This window comes from Panthera leo, chromosome B4, assembly GCF_018350215.1.
Source record: "Panthera leo isolate Ple1 chromosome B4, P.leo_Ple1_pat1.1, whole genome shotgun sequence".
Taxonomy (NCBI): domain Eukaryota; kingdom Metazoa; phylum Chordata; class Mammalia; order Carnivora; family Felidae; genus Panthera; species Panthera leo.
Window position 1 is genome coordinate 67389509 of NC_056685.1, and position 15160 is coordinate 67404668.

At 36.3% G+C, this 15160-nt stretch overlaps 1 protein-coding gene across 1 annotated transcript in view; it reads right to left on the reverse strand.

The window, feature by feature from the left end:
- The window catches only part of SLC2A13 (solute carrier family 2 member 13), a 373541-nt gene that overhangs the window by 291873 nt on the left and 66508 nt on the right, over positions 1–15160 (reverse strand). The window contains exon 3 of the mRNA XM_042946261.1: positions 5994–6202. Within this exon, the coding sequence (XP_042802195.1) occupies positions 5994–6202 (209 nt within the window). The remainder of the gene's footprint in view (positions 1–5993; positions 6203–15160) is intronic.

Genomic DNA, 15160 nt, shown 5'->3' on the forward strand with positions numbered 1-15160 from the left:
CAGTCAGTTGAGCGTCCAACTTCGGCTCAGGTCATGATCTCATGGTCTGTGAGTTCGAGCCCTGCATCAGGCTCTGTGCTGATAGCTCGGAGCCTGGAGCCTACTTCAGATTCTGTGTCTCCCTCTCTCTCTGACCCTCCCCCATTCATGCTCTCTCTCTGTCTCAAAAATAAATAATAAAACATTTAAAAAAAATAAAGTAAAAAAAATAAAAAAGTAAAGGCCATATACATTTTCAAGTTCCATGGACTCGCCCCATGCTATAAACAAACACTTTGCAGGAGGCTGCTCTCCACTGCCTCAAGATGTGCACTCAGTGTCTCCCCTGCTTTGCTCCTTTTACTCCATCTGCTGTTGCACGAAGCTTCCCTAACGACTCCATACTCCCCAAACACTGCTTCCTTCCCCCTGCTTTTTTTTTTTTTTTTTTTTTTTTGTACTGGTTCTACATCAATATTTGCACATTTCTCTAGGGTCAGAAAGATTTCCTGGATTACACTTTCCTTCCAAGGATCCTGTCTTAACACCCCAGGGCAGAGCAGAGCAGGGAGTGGCAGCAAGGTGCAGAATGTGTGAGACTTTTTTCCCTAAGCCCTGCCTATGGGGCTGCTTCTGCTTGGGCATGTTGACAGCAGCCTCTGCTTTCCTTTCACCTCATCCCAGGAATCTACTTCTTGTCCTCTGGTGCAGGATAAGAAATTGAAGACATCAAGAAAAAACAATTTTTGTAACTATGTGTGGTGATGCCTGTTAACGAGATTTACTGTGGTGATCATTCTGTAGTATATACACATACTGCACCATTATGTCATACACCTGGAACTTGTATATCAACTAGGATTATAGGAGTTATATGTCAACTATGTATCAACTAAGAAAAAACTGAATACGTCATTACAGAGTGCTGTCCAACAAGGTGTTATAAACCAAATGAATATACAACGTTCATTTTTAGATTCTTTCCTAAGATTGCCTTCAGAAGTGTCCTGTCTCTCTTGGTGACTAATTTTACTTCTTTTGTTATGAGACAATTACTGTTATAAACTAAAGCTCCTGACAAAGATTCTCTACTCTTCAATATGCTCAGTAAATGATAAGATGAACACTTGCCTCTAGTAATATAGGCCACTCCAACTTCCTACCCCACCTAATGCATTTGCCCAAGAGAGGAGCTCCCTCCTTAAAGCATTAAGGTCATGTTTGTCAAACTGCGGGACACCTGTCCCAGGGAATGTACACGACAGAGTGATGGAACACATAAAGTCAATGGATAAACACTTTAGATATACTGAGAAAACACTTTTAAAGTTAAGTAAACAATTATGTTATGAAGCAGAGCACAAACTTTTGTTAATTACTAGGATAAAGCATAAAAATTCAAGTAAATGTTGGGCTTAGTGCAGTAGCCTTTTGCTATGGAACCCAGGCCTCAAGAGGCCAGCCTCTCTCCACTCACCTTTGAAGGGAAGTGGCAAAGTTCGAGAATCATTGCCTTAAGTGACTACCTAGGCCTCTCTCCAGTTTCTACCTCTGTTGTACATAAAAGATAGGAGGCTATTACATATCTATGCAGCATATAATAAACTAAGGCAATAATCTGTAAGAGATAAGCAACAAAATGACAGAAATGATATGTACATTTAATTCTAAAAGCAGTAACTGTGTTCCCACTAGTTCAAAGCTTAGGCATAAATAAACCTAAGCATAAATAAAGATGAATAGTGAGTTCTTACTGCAATGTTTTAAAAATCAGGCACATGTACACTTTATAACTTCCAAGAAAATTAACCTGGTCCACTTAATGATACACATAATTTTGCACTTGCTGTTCCCTCTGCCTGGAACACTCTTCCCTTCAGTTCTCTACACTACTGATTCCTTCTCAGGCTTCACACTCACCTCTTCAGAGAAGCCTTTCCTAACCATCCCCCTTCAGTCCCTCTATAAATGTTATTATCTTGTTTGTTTCCTTCAAAGTCATTACCACAATTTGTAGTTATCCTAACTATTTACTCTTTATCATTTGTGTGCTTCTTTCCAGCAGAATGGACTAGAACCTTGTCTGTCTTACTTATTGTCACATCCCCAATTCTACTGAGTGTCACTCAACAAATATTTTTCAGTGAAAGGCTGCTGCATGGTATTTAAAAATAAAGAAACAGGCATATCTCAAAGATTTTTAAAACTCTAAAAAAAAAAAAAAGATTGTGGAGCTATTATAATCTGGCTCTCTTACAAACCAAGAAACAAAGTGAGGTTTGGCAACTCCCCAAAAATCTTTTCAGGATTACCAGGTAAAGGTGAAGCCAGGACAAGTCTTTCTCCTCCCTGTCTCCCACACAAGGGAGCTTTCCAACCAAGCTGTTACTTCCAGGCTTACTTTATGAGTCCTGCAGGATGTATAAACAGTGTTGAATACACATGGAAAACAATCATTTGCTTCTTTTTCCATCAAATGCCCTTTTTTCTTTTGCCCACTACAGTGGAGAAACCACATGCTATGGAGGTTGACCTTTGTGCCATGTGTAGAAGAGATGGAATACCATGACAATCCAATCCTGTTCTAAAACATGGCCTGTGAGCCATGCCTCTGCTGCTGACACAGCCAGAGGAGCCACTATATTCACTACAGAAGGTCACAAAGTGCATCTGAAACCAGAAGTAAATCCCATATGCACGGATACCTCACACATCCAGAAAATAAATTAACTAATACATACTTCAGTAGCTAGGCCTATTGTCCTCGATGAAGTCAAATTTAAGCTCCAGTGACCAAGAAAAAAAAAAATCCTATGAAAAGAGAAGAGTCACAGAAGCAAGTACCATAACAGTAGGAAGTCACTGGAAACTCCCAGAAAAGGACATGAAGACTGATTGATCTGCAATCAGTAAGCTCATTTAGTAAGCTCACAGACAGGTAGCAGGTAACACCACATCTGACAAGAAAACCCTTCTCCTTAGGAAAACACAGGGATCACATACCACTTCTTCCTAACCTCCCGAAATATCAGAATATTTTGCCGTGGCTAGGCTAAAGCTCCTCCCTCCATGCAGCTGTACTCCACTGCCTGGAGTTCCCAAGCTGGAAGTCGGGGTTCAAAACTTACCTTGTCAGGATCCACACACAGATGAACCCAAGCCACCCTCTAACCCTGCAACACAATGGCTGACTTGTCTTCTCTGGACCAGGGCGTTTTTATTATTTTGAAGTTAGCTGTTTCTTCATGTGTGTTTGTCCACCTAGCCTATCATTTGCGAATGAAAGGTAACGGAGAGCCAGGACCCTGTCGGTTTAACACAAGACCTACCACTGATGTCTATTTTCCAACTGCACTGACAGAGTCTTGCTCCTGGACATGACAACTGCTGAAATAAAACCCACACTTGTGCAGAACAGGTTTTTCTCTGGCCAAATTTCTCAACTGTAAAAATTAGGCCCCAAAATTACTGGTGCTATTTAAGACTAGCAAATCTCCCTTATGAATTCATGCCATAAAACTCTTAATTCTGTACTTTAAAAAAGAACACGAGATTAATTTTAAAACTAATGATGATAGTACTCAAATAGTATAAATCTAGAAATGGATAAATTATCAATCCTATTAGTTACAAAGTTTAAAATATCTACCCAAGCATGGGATAAATATTATTAGGATTCAGTAGGTAACAGTATTTAAGAAAAAAAAAAACAAAAACATGCCAAGTGTGTATATAAAGCAATATTGAGAAACAGGTAAATGGCTTAATATTTTATCTTTACCCAAGAAAAAGTGCCTTAGTTAGCTCCCAAAGACTTCTCATAAAAACTAAAGCACATGCAGATAACTGCAATATCTTCACCTCAAGTTTCTTAAAACAAACAAAAACTTTGGTTATACATATCAAAATTTTTTAATGTTTATCTTTGAGTGAATGAGAGAGAGAGAGAGAACATGAGCAGGGGAGGGGCAGAGAGAGAGAGAGAGGGAGAGAGAGAAAGAGAGAGAGAGGGAGACACAGAATCCAAACAGGCTCTGGACTTGGAGCTGTCAGCACAGAGCCTCACGCAGGGCTCGAACCCAGGAACAGTGAGATCATGACCTGAAGTCAGATGCTCAACCAATTGAGCCACCCAGGCGCCCCGGTTATGTATTTCAAATAGTCATGAAACTCAAACAGTGTGCACCATCAACAGTTGCACGGCTATACCAGTTGGACAAATTTTTAAGTAGTTAAAATCCAGCTACATCGTCAATGCTTCGTAGTAAAATCAGTGGTATCCCGACCCCTAAATGGGAAGGCTTTTTCAATTACATTGTTGACTTGTCCTTTACACGATAAAAACTAAAGTTCTAGATAGTATTTAATAGAACTTAATGCTCTGAAAGGTTATTTCTCCACACATTAGTACATGGGCTTCAAGCATACTGATTACTATAAAACCAAGCTCATATTTCATTTAAGCCACGGCTGAGGGAAATTCGGAGAGGAGCATAAATGAAGGTATTTGTAATTTAAATGGACATTTGAAATAGCATTTTAAAAATCAATGCAATGTTCAACTCAGTAACGGTGAATTGTTTTGTTAAAGCCAAGTTCTCTTTGATACTTGCACTAACATCTGACTCTGGAGATGCTAGCAGTGCCCGGCACATGGTATATGCCCAGAAACTCGTTTGTTAAAAATGACCTTCACTCCGAATCAGCTCACAGGTCACTGGGGCTTGGACCTGAGCAGACAACAGCATCACACAACTGCATTACATACATATAAAAGTGAGAAAACCGAGTGTGGCTAACACAGTGATGAGCTGTGTTTATTCTATTGTTTCAGGAAAGCACAGCTTTCAGTTTTACCAAAAATAATAGTAGGAGAAGGAGAGAGGACAGACCTTCCAAGACCTGTGTGACATATATCAATATAGCAATGTGGACGTCTGCATTTTCTCAAGTATGAAAAATAATCTGACACCAGTCAGCATCTCTGCTCGGATTACCAATTAATGTAGGGGCAAAAGGAAGGTCAAGAGAAAATGAGACAATTTTGGGAAATGTGAATCTATCAGGGTAATGATTACTGTTGAGAAACTGATTATAAAGTGTCTACCTTTCCCCATCATGTACATTCTGCAAATCACTTCCCCAAATAAGACTGTCAAGATTAGAGATCCTGCCTGAGAATTTTGCAAAAACTCTACATGATTTCTTCTCTGGAAAGAAATTCATCAACATAAATTGACTAAAAACTTTTTTTTTTTTTTTTTTGCTTTTCCAACATGGTGAAATTTTGATTACATAGTTAATTAAACATTTTAATGAAAACAGGGAAGCACAAAATGATTCCATAACTAGGGTCTGAAGGTATTCTTATTCTCTATGAAAACTAAACTGGAGCCTGGGTGCTTCAGTCAATTAAGTGTCCAACTCTTGGTTTCGGCTCAGATGATGATCCCAGGTTGTGGGACTTAGACCCGCGTCAGGCTCTGCGCTGACAGCATGGGGCCTGCTAGGGATATTTTCTCTCTCTCTCTCTCTCTCTCTCTCAAAATAAATAAACGTAAAAAAAAAAAAAAACGATATGGAAATTAATGTAACACACGTAAACAAGGTATTTTTACTAAAGTGATTTTGACAATAGTTCACACTATGACCTTTTAGTTAATATGGAAAGGTCAATATGCATATATATATAAAATATACATATAGCTCAAAAATTACCGCCTGCACACACAATGATGACAACCATGTCAAGCATATCCAATTTTGAAAGAATAAAAGAGACTACACAAAAATAAAAATAGTAATTATGTGAGAACAGTGGTAGTATGGGAACATTTTTCTTTCTTTTATAACACTATTGTATTACTTTTAAAATTAAAATATATTTATTTTGATTTGTTTATACACATAAAACCACTATATCATTTAGAGGTATTAAATAATAGCAAAAGAATAGTTTCTAGATAACACCACTATGCAATATTAAGATTTGTGTAAGTATAAAATCTACATACCTGAGCCAACCTCTTTTTCTTCTTCTTCAATGTTGTTTTTGATGCTATCATATTCCTCATCAATGGTCTGGTTACCACGCATCTGAGATAAGATTCTACGGGCCTTCTGAGTCTGTCCTTTCTGAATCAGCCATCGAGGGCTTTCAGGTAAAAAGAGAAAGCCAAAAAACTGTATAGCTGCTGGAATTGCTGCAAGCCCCAGCATGTACCTGTAATAAGAAATCCACATATTACTGTAAAATTTGGACTTATACTAGCAAGGAGTATGAAAAAAAGGTTTGTGTTCACCACATTGGAAACAGGATCTAATATTAAATTAGAATGATCTTTTGTGTTTGTGTGTGTGTGTGTGTGTGTGTGATCAGAAAAAAAAAAAAAGGATATTTTTATGCTGTAGTGAGAAGCTGAAAAATGAGAAAAATCTGATTCTTCTCTCTCACAAAAATTACAATTAAAAAATGGGCAAAAGTCACAATAATTATATATATGCACTGTGAACCAAACACATCATGCAAAGCACCATGATCACAATCCCCTTCTAACACTAATATATATGATTCTGCATTTTACAATAGAAAAAGGAACTAAAACAGAATCCTGATAATCTATTTAAAAAGATACACGTTTCATTTTTAAAAATGCCCGAATTTACTTATTTTTGCTCTTTGAATGATTAGTAATGATTTCATTTTGCCATCAAGCTTCATGTTCACCTTCATTAATTAAGGAGAAGCCTATAGCAGAAAAAAAGTCAGAAGCAAATAATTATTATTAAGATGATACAAATATAGTAAATAAGCAGATCAGTTTAAATCCATCAGGGAAATAACAAAAATAGCAATATGAGTACATCAATATCAAAGATATCTCCAAAATTATTCTGACCACTAGACTGATCTCCTATTATCTCTTTGATGTTAGACCTCAATCTTTTTGAATGGAGGGGTTAGATTAGATAAACTTCAAGGTCTTCAAATGGAAACTTCTATGAATCTACGACAGGTGTTATGTTTTCTGTTGATCCAAATTCCCTGGGTATATTTCATGGCAGATTCATGATGGTAGAAGTCAGAGGGCCAATTGTGATTACATAACAACCACACCCACTGATAGTCATAAATCAATTAGAAGTCATTTGACTCAATACAGTTTTCAAAGCTATTCCAACTTTTAAGCTGTGTTAAATCCAAAGTGGAGTAAAGCAAGCCTTGATGCCTCTAGTAGTATATCTTTGTGAAAGAAGTCCATTACTTTTCAAACAAATTCATTTTAATTCCACAAACAGCAGAGAAAAAAATATAATTGTCACATGGGTGTTAAGAATACCTCTCCAAGATATTTGCAAATGACATACCTGATAAAGGATTGGTATCCAAAGTTTATAAAGAACTTATCAAACTCAACACCCCCAACACAACCCAGTTAAGAAATGGGCAGAAAACATGACAAAACATTCTTCCAAAGAAGACATACATTCAGATGGCTAACAGACACATCAAAGATGCTGAACATCACTCATCATCATGGAAATACAAATCAAAACTACAATGAGATACCACCTCATACCTGTCAGAAAGACTAAAATTAAAAACACAGGAAACAACAGTTGTTGGCAAGGATGCAGAGAAAGGGGAACCCTCTTACACTGTTGGTGGAAATGCAATCTGGGGCAGCTACTCTGGAATAGTACAGTGGCTCCTCAAAAAGTTAAAAATAGAACTACCCTACAACGTAGCAATCACACTACTAGGTATTTACCCAAAGGATACAAAAATATTGATTCAAAGGGACACATGCACCCCAGTATCTACAGCACCATTATCAACAACAGCCAAATTACAGCAAGAGTCCAAATGTCCATCAACTGATAGATAAAAATATATACATATACAAAGGAATATTAGTCATTAAAAGGAATGAAATCTTGCCATTTGAATGATATGGGTGGAGCTAGAGTGTATTATGCTAAGTGAAATAATTCATGGAAAGACAAATACCATATGATTTCAAATATGTGAAATTTAAGAAACAAAACAGATGAACATAGTGGGAAAAAGAGAGAAGCAAACCATGAAACAGACTTAACAAAGAGAACAAACTGAGGTTTGCTGGAGAGCTGTTGTTTATGATGGAAAGAGCATAGGAACAGACCTGGGTTGCATTCAGTTCTGGACATACTAACCACAAAACCCTGGTCAAATTATTTAGTATTTTAATGCACAGGTAACAGTGTCTATTTCATAGGACATCTGGGATAATTAAGTGAAATTATACAGATGGTACCTAGAATGGTGAAGAATCTCAGCAAAAAAAAAATTATTGATCTATATAAATTGATCTATATAGATCAATAGATCTATAGATAGATCGATATATAGATAGATATAGAGATAGATATATAAAGAAATTTACCTCCCTGACTCCCTCACCTCTCAATCAATTCAATGTAACTCGTCTTTCCTGGCTGTATCATCCACACAAATATCCAGTAGGTAGAACTAACCAATTTCTTTCCCGAGGAAAACTGTTGCTCTGTTGATGCGCACACTGGAGAATAGGAAAAATAAGGGATTGCTTTGCTGTGTTACTGATAAAAATTTTATGAGATTAAAAGAGCAGGAACTCTCTAGGCTCAGTTAAGGCAGTATGTATTCAGAACTCACCATGAGTCCTCTAAATCCAAGGGAATAGGGAACCAGATAAATGATAGAGAATGTACCAATAAGACAGTCTACTGATAAACCAGGGCAGTCAATCCCCAAACAAGTAGTTACCTATTGATATGGAAGATTTCATCATCGTGAGTTAAATCAAGGGTTCTAAACCCTAGTTTCACAATAGAATGGAGGTGGGAGGTACTTTTTTTTTTTTTTTTTTGGTGGGAGGTACTTTTAAAACATTACAGTGTCCAGGCCCTACCGACCCAGGATTTTGATTAACTGGCCTGGGCTCCAAGCCCAGGAAATTCTGCTTTATTAAAAGCTCCCCAGGTGGTACTAATGTGCAGTCAGGACTGAGAACCACAGCTCTGTTTTTAAAAACTCAAGGGGTGAAAGTAAACAATGAGCACCCAAGGTCCACACTTTAAGGCAAAAGCTATTTATCTTCTGAAGGCACACCAAGCTGACGGGAAGGGAAAGTAGGTGGACTCGAGCAAAACTGCCATGTTTTCAGGAATTCTAAAATTCTTTAGAATCTTCTGCTCACTCACTGAGCTGTTTTCTCAATTGAAGTTAACAAATGAGATAGTTTCTGGCCCAATTAGCCACACCAGCACCTGCCTACCAGAAAACTAAGGATGGACCCTCAAATGGTAAGCAATGCTTTCAAATGGTGTGGCTGGGCCAGCTATCACCAAAGAAGACAAGCCCAGCTATTTCACCTCACCTATTAAGCCTTCTTCCCAGTGCCAAGAACTGAAGCTCTGTGAACCAAAGATTCTGCATTCCCTGGTGACAGTCCTTCCCATGGTGGCTGAGCAGACTCAGGTACCTGACACAAAACCAGAGGTCCTGCGTTGTACTGTGCATTCACCACCATTCTTGTCTTAAAGGAATCATGTTGCTCCCACCTACAAAAGTGAAGGCAAGTATGCTCTAATAGATGGCCATTTAAGACACAGAGCTGTGTAGTTCATAATTGCCCCACTTCTCTCATGATAACAACATGGTTATCTGATAATCTGGTCTACTGATAACATGATGAACACATTACTTATTCTCAGTAGTTCCACAAGGTAATGATTATGTTCCAAATACATGAAAAAAATCTATTTGAATGTAGCTTATTCATGTCACCACTTAACAGCAGCCAATAGTAATAGCTAATACATAGCACTAGTTAGTATGTGCCAAGCACTATTCAAAGGGCTTAAGAAACCTTAATTCATTTGCCTTCACAACAACCCTATTAGGTGGGTATCATGATTATCTCCTATTTATTTATTTATTTATTGCCATTTATTTATTTTTGAGAGAGAGGGAGACAGTGTGAGCGGGGCAGGGGAGAGACAGAGAGGGAGACACAGAATCCAAAGCAGGCTCCAGGCTCTGAGCAAGCAGTCAGCACAGCGCCCCACACGGGGGCTTGAACCCACAAACCACGAGATCATGCCCTGAGCTGAAGTCGGATGCTTAACCAACGGAGCCACCCAGGCACCCCCGTTATCCCCATTTTAAAGACAAAGAAACCAGGTACAAATTAGATACAGAACTAGTATGCAGTGGAACTAGGATTAAAATCTAGGCAATTTGGCTCCTATAATAAATATGTTTATTGTAAGTCAAGCTATATAATAAATGTTTAATGATTAGTTAACAATTCTGCAGAAATCATAAAACAGAACATTAATTTACTTTAACTTCATGTTTAAAGACTTTCAAGGATAACTTTTATAAGTTTTATTGTTCACTCACGTCTATCAAATATATTAAATCACTGCAGAATAACATGGCAAAGGGGCTACCTGGGAACAGTCCACCCCCAGTCATAGGGAGCAGGGGAAATGCAAATTTAACAACAAAGACCTGCTGGTGTCAAATGAATACCCTATTATTCTCAACACCAGAGTGTCACTATAAAAATAATCAGCTATTAATTAAAAGAAAATATCTCATTTGTGAGGGTAAACTTGTACTGCTCACTTTGAACACTGCACCAAACTCAATTTGAGTATCTTTTTTCTTTAACATACACATACATTTTTCATGTAGGAAAAATATAAGTAACATACACAGCAGGAGATAGTTTTAAAAGATGACTGGGAACAGAAAATTGTCTTTTGATTTGATCCTTTTAAAATATATTACATAAGGGGCATGACAGATCTAACACTGCTTTCCATAACACTTTGTTTTTTCAATCTCTCCTTCCCAAAAGCCTCTCCAAGCCTCTCCCCTTCCAAAATGAATTGTGCAGGAGTGAGGAACTGCACCCTGCATCCACGTTCTGTTCATTTCTCTTCTCCTGTTTTTCTTCCTTAAATTCCCAATGTAAAAAAGGTTGCAAATGCCTTATGATAGAAGAGCTGAATGATTTATGGTTTTAATTATAAGTCAAGCTATTATAGAAAAACTATCACGGCTAAGGAAGTTGTATTACAATATGTTATATTTAAAACAAATTGTATGCAATTGTTTTTATAGGTCTTGAGTTCTACTAAGGGAAGACACTTCACTCTGAGAAGCATATAAAGGTTTTTTGGACACTGCAGTCATTTAACCAATTATTCTAATAGGCCATGAGAGCATTAAGGTACAGTTCAATAATCACTTCCTTGTCTCTCAACCTCACACTGTTAAAAGTATGTATTTTTAAACCAAATCTCCACCTTATACTCTAGTCACAGAGAATGTTGTTATTTTTCAAAACACTTAGATTAGCTCAGTGACAATCTCTGAAGTTTGTCCCTGAGATAGTAAGGATTTGTAGCAATATTCTCTAATATCCAATACTGTCTTATAATACACCAAAAAAGGGTGACAAAACTATATATATAATTCCAATAGTTTTATTTCCATCCTCTGTCTTCTAGCTTGCATTGTTTATATCTATTTCCTATTGATTTACAAATATGGTTTATGTTAGCCCTTTTCTGCACAGCATGCAAAAGAGGAATATCATCATTATTAAGATACTAAGCCTTATTCTTTAAAACTCTACCGTTTCCAATGAGCATCCTTTTACATAGAACTATGAAATAAACTACACCTTTTTTTTTTCTCTTGAAACAGTTCATTGAAAATAAAAAGGGTCAGCAGTTAGAATCAGTACATTCTTTGAAAGTGATACCTAATGAAGATTTGCTTTATTTGCTTGGGAAGCTAAGGCTGAATTCCTATGATCTTTCTGAGTTGCTACTCTGAACTGTTTACCCAGCAAACATCACCTTTAATGTACATTAAATGCCAAACTCTACACCAATCCTTAAGCATCATGAATGCACTTAAAAGCAGAGACAGCGTAGTGCTGTGTCAATCCAAAAACATCCCCCCAAGCTGGAACTTTCTGATATATATCACTGGGCCCTGTTTAGGGTAGTGAAATATTTTCCCCTTAAAAAGGCATAGTCCAACCCTTTCAAAACACATTCAAGAACACTGCTCCTTCACCACTACATCTTGAGCTACCTGACTTCAATGTTCCTATGGATTTTGAGTTTTTTCACAGACTTTTCATATACTTAATAATCATGTGAGTGATATATTTACTAAAAGATCACTATTCTTGGATTTACAAAAGACATGCTCACCATCATATATTAATCACAAGATATTTACATGATAATCACCAAATATAAATTATAACGCATGTAATATGTTTCTACTTCATGCAAGTTTTAGATGCAAAAAGATAATACTGAATCTAGCCACCTGCTGTAATTACAACTCACTTGATAACATATTTTTCAAATTTAGTGCAAGACTCACAACTCCATTTTAACAGATAAAAAATTAAAATAATAAAACACTGAAAATTGAGATTCCAGGCTGGTAAATTAATTCTCCTTTGCCTTCAAGGACCATGTAGAACATCAACACTGATGACTGACATATCTGATAACCTGATGGCAGCAGAGAGTAAACAAGAGACCAAGGCTGAAAGTACATAAGAAAAAAAAAAAAAAAATCAGCATGTCCCAGTTGGAATCTTTCAAGTAAAAAGCAGACAATATATGATCAGCAAATGAGCAAATTTTGTGTTACCTGGTGAAAGATTCTGTGTTAACAAAAAATCTTGCCAAATATGCAAACATAAGAAAATGTTAATTCTACGTAGGTAGGGGAAACACCTCGAAGTAATTTGATATTGGTATAGGAGATAGGTAGTTTGACCAAGGTTATTTAGAGAGTTGTGATTATAATAAAAGCAGCAAGATATGCTTACTTTGACAGAATAAGATGTGATATTAAACAAATGAATGTATTTTGCACAGATATTTAGTTTTAAACTACATGGCAAAATACAGGGACTTGCACAAAATGCACAGTACTAGTGCTAGAAATAAAGCACACACAATCACATCTACACACATATTGTCTTTTTTTTTTTTCCACTCATTTTTTTTTTTTTTCCCAGAGCTTTATATCCAAAGCTCTGTGCTAGGGATTTTGGAGATACAATGATTCACAGACATCCTTTGCTTCAAGGAACTTATACACTAGTAATCATCGAACAAAACAGGATTACATTTAATTGCTATGACTGAAGCTTGGGCATAGTGTAGGAATAAGGACAAAAGTTATTTCAACAAAGATTGTTAGAAAAAGTGTCATGGCAAAAACAACATTTATATTAGTCACTGGCCAATGCAGAAAAGGGATATAATGGAGGGAGCTGACAGAAGATGCAGGTTAACATTTTTTAGGGAAATTTTGCATAGAATAAAGAGTTCCAAGGTATACCATTCTAAGAGTTTGAGGAAAAAAAAAAAAATATATATATATATATATGAGTGTGTGTGTGTGTATCCTTATAACCATCCTAATAAAAAAAAAAAAAACAGAACATTTCCATCATCCAAGAAATTCTCTATACCCATCTGCTTTCCAATCTCCACTGCCCCAGATAACCAATGACTGAATTTATGTCCCCATAGCTTATTTTGCAGGTTAATGAACTTCATATGGAATTATGGAGACTGTGCTCTCTTGCATCTAGCTTCTTCCAATCATAATGTTTTTGAGATCCATCCATGTTGTTCTATTTCACTAATTGATTATCTATCCTTACCAGTCTGTCTTGATTACTTTAGCTTTATGCTAAGTCTTGAAGTCAGGCAAAACTCTCCCAACTTTGTTCCTCAAGATGGTTTTGGCAATTCTAGATCCTTTACTTTACTTTTCCATTTTACCTGTGCCCAGTTTTTGGTAGTGCTGTGATTTTTAAGCAATATGCCCATCTCCTCTAAGTTGTTGAAGTTATTGGCACAAAGTTGTTCAAAGTGTTGCCTCATTATCCTAATAACATCCGCTGCAATGATGTGCTCTCTTTTACTCCTGATACTGATACTCCAGATATCCTGATACTGATAAATTGTGCTTTAGCTTTTTCTTCTTAACCAGTTTAATAAGTCATAATCAGTTTATCAATTTTACTAACCTTTCCAAAGAATCAACATTGTTAATTTTTTATATTGCTTATCTGCTTTCTATCACATTGACTTCCAGTCTTTATTATTTTCTTCTGTTCTCTCTGGGTTTAACATGCCCATATTTTTCTAGCCTTACATGAAACTTAGACCATATGATTTTTCCTCCTCTAATATAATCACTTTAGCTACATATTTTCCCCTAAACACGGCTGAGGCTGAATTCCACCCATTTTGACATACTGCATTTTCTTTCCATTTAAAACTATTTTCTAATTTTTCCTTCTGATTTCTCCTTAGATTCATAAGTTATTTAAAACATGCTGGTTTTTGAAGATTTTCTGGCTATCTTACTAATATTTAATTTAATTCTGGTATGGTCAGATACCATATGCTGTTAAGATTCATTTTTAAAATTTATTAACATTTATTTTATGGTCCAGGATATGGTCAGTTTTAGAGAATGTCTAATGTCAGTCTGAAAGAGGCAGTTAACAGTGTTGTCTGGTTTTCCTATAATCTTACTTTTTGTCTGGTTGTTTTTATCAGTTGCAAAAAGTTTCAAATTCTCCAAATATGAGCCTGGATTGATCTATTTTTTCCTTTAGTTCTGCAAAGCTTTTTTATTTTATTGTAGTGAAATATAAATAAAATAAAGTTTACCTCTTGATCATTTTTAGATGTAAAGATCTATTAACATTAAGTCCACTCACAATATCGTGCAACTACCATCGGCTAATTTGTGTTTATGCATTTTGAAAGCTCTCTAAAGAAACTATACATTTTTTATTATTATTATTTCTGATTAGTTCATTGTATTATCATTATGAAATGTCCCCTTTTATCACTGGTAATACCGCTTATCTTAAAGTCTTACTTTGTGTGATTATTAACATAACCACACTAGCTTTCTTATACTTAACTGTTCGCATAGATCTCTTACTTTTAACCTATCTATGGCTATAATGCCATATGCCATAATGCCTAAATTGTGTCACTTTTAGACAACATAGGCTTGTGTCATGCTTTTTGTGCACAATGAAAATTTTTACCCTTTATAATTGTTGTAATAATTGGG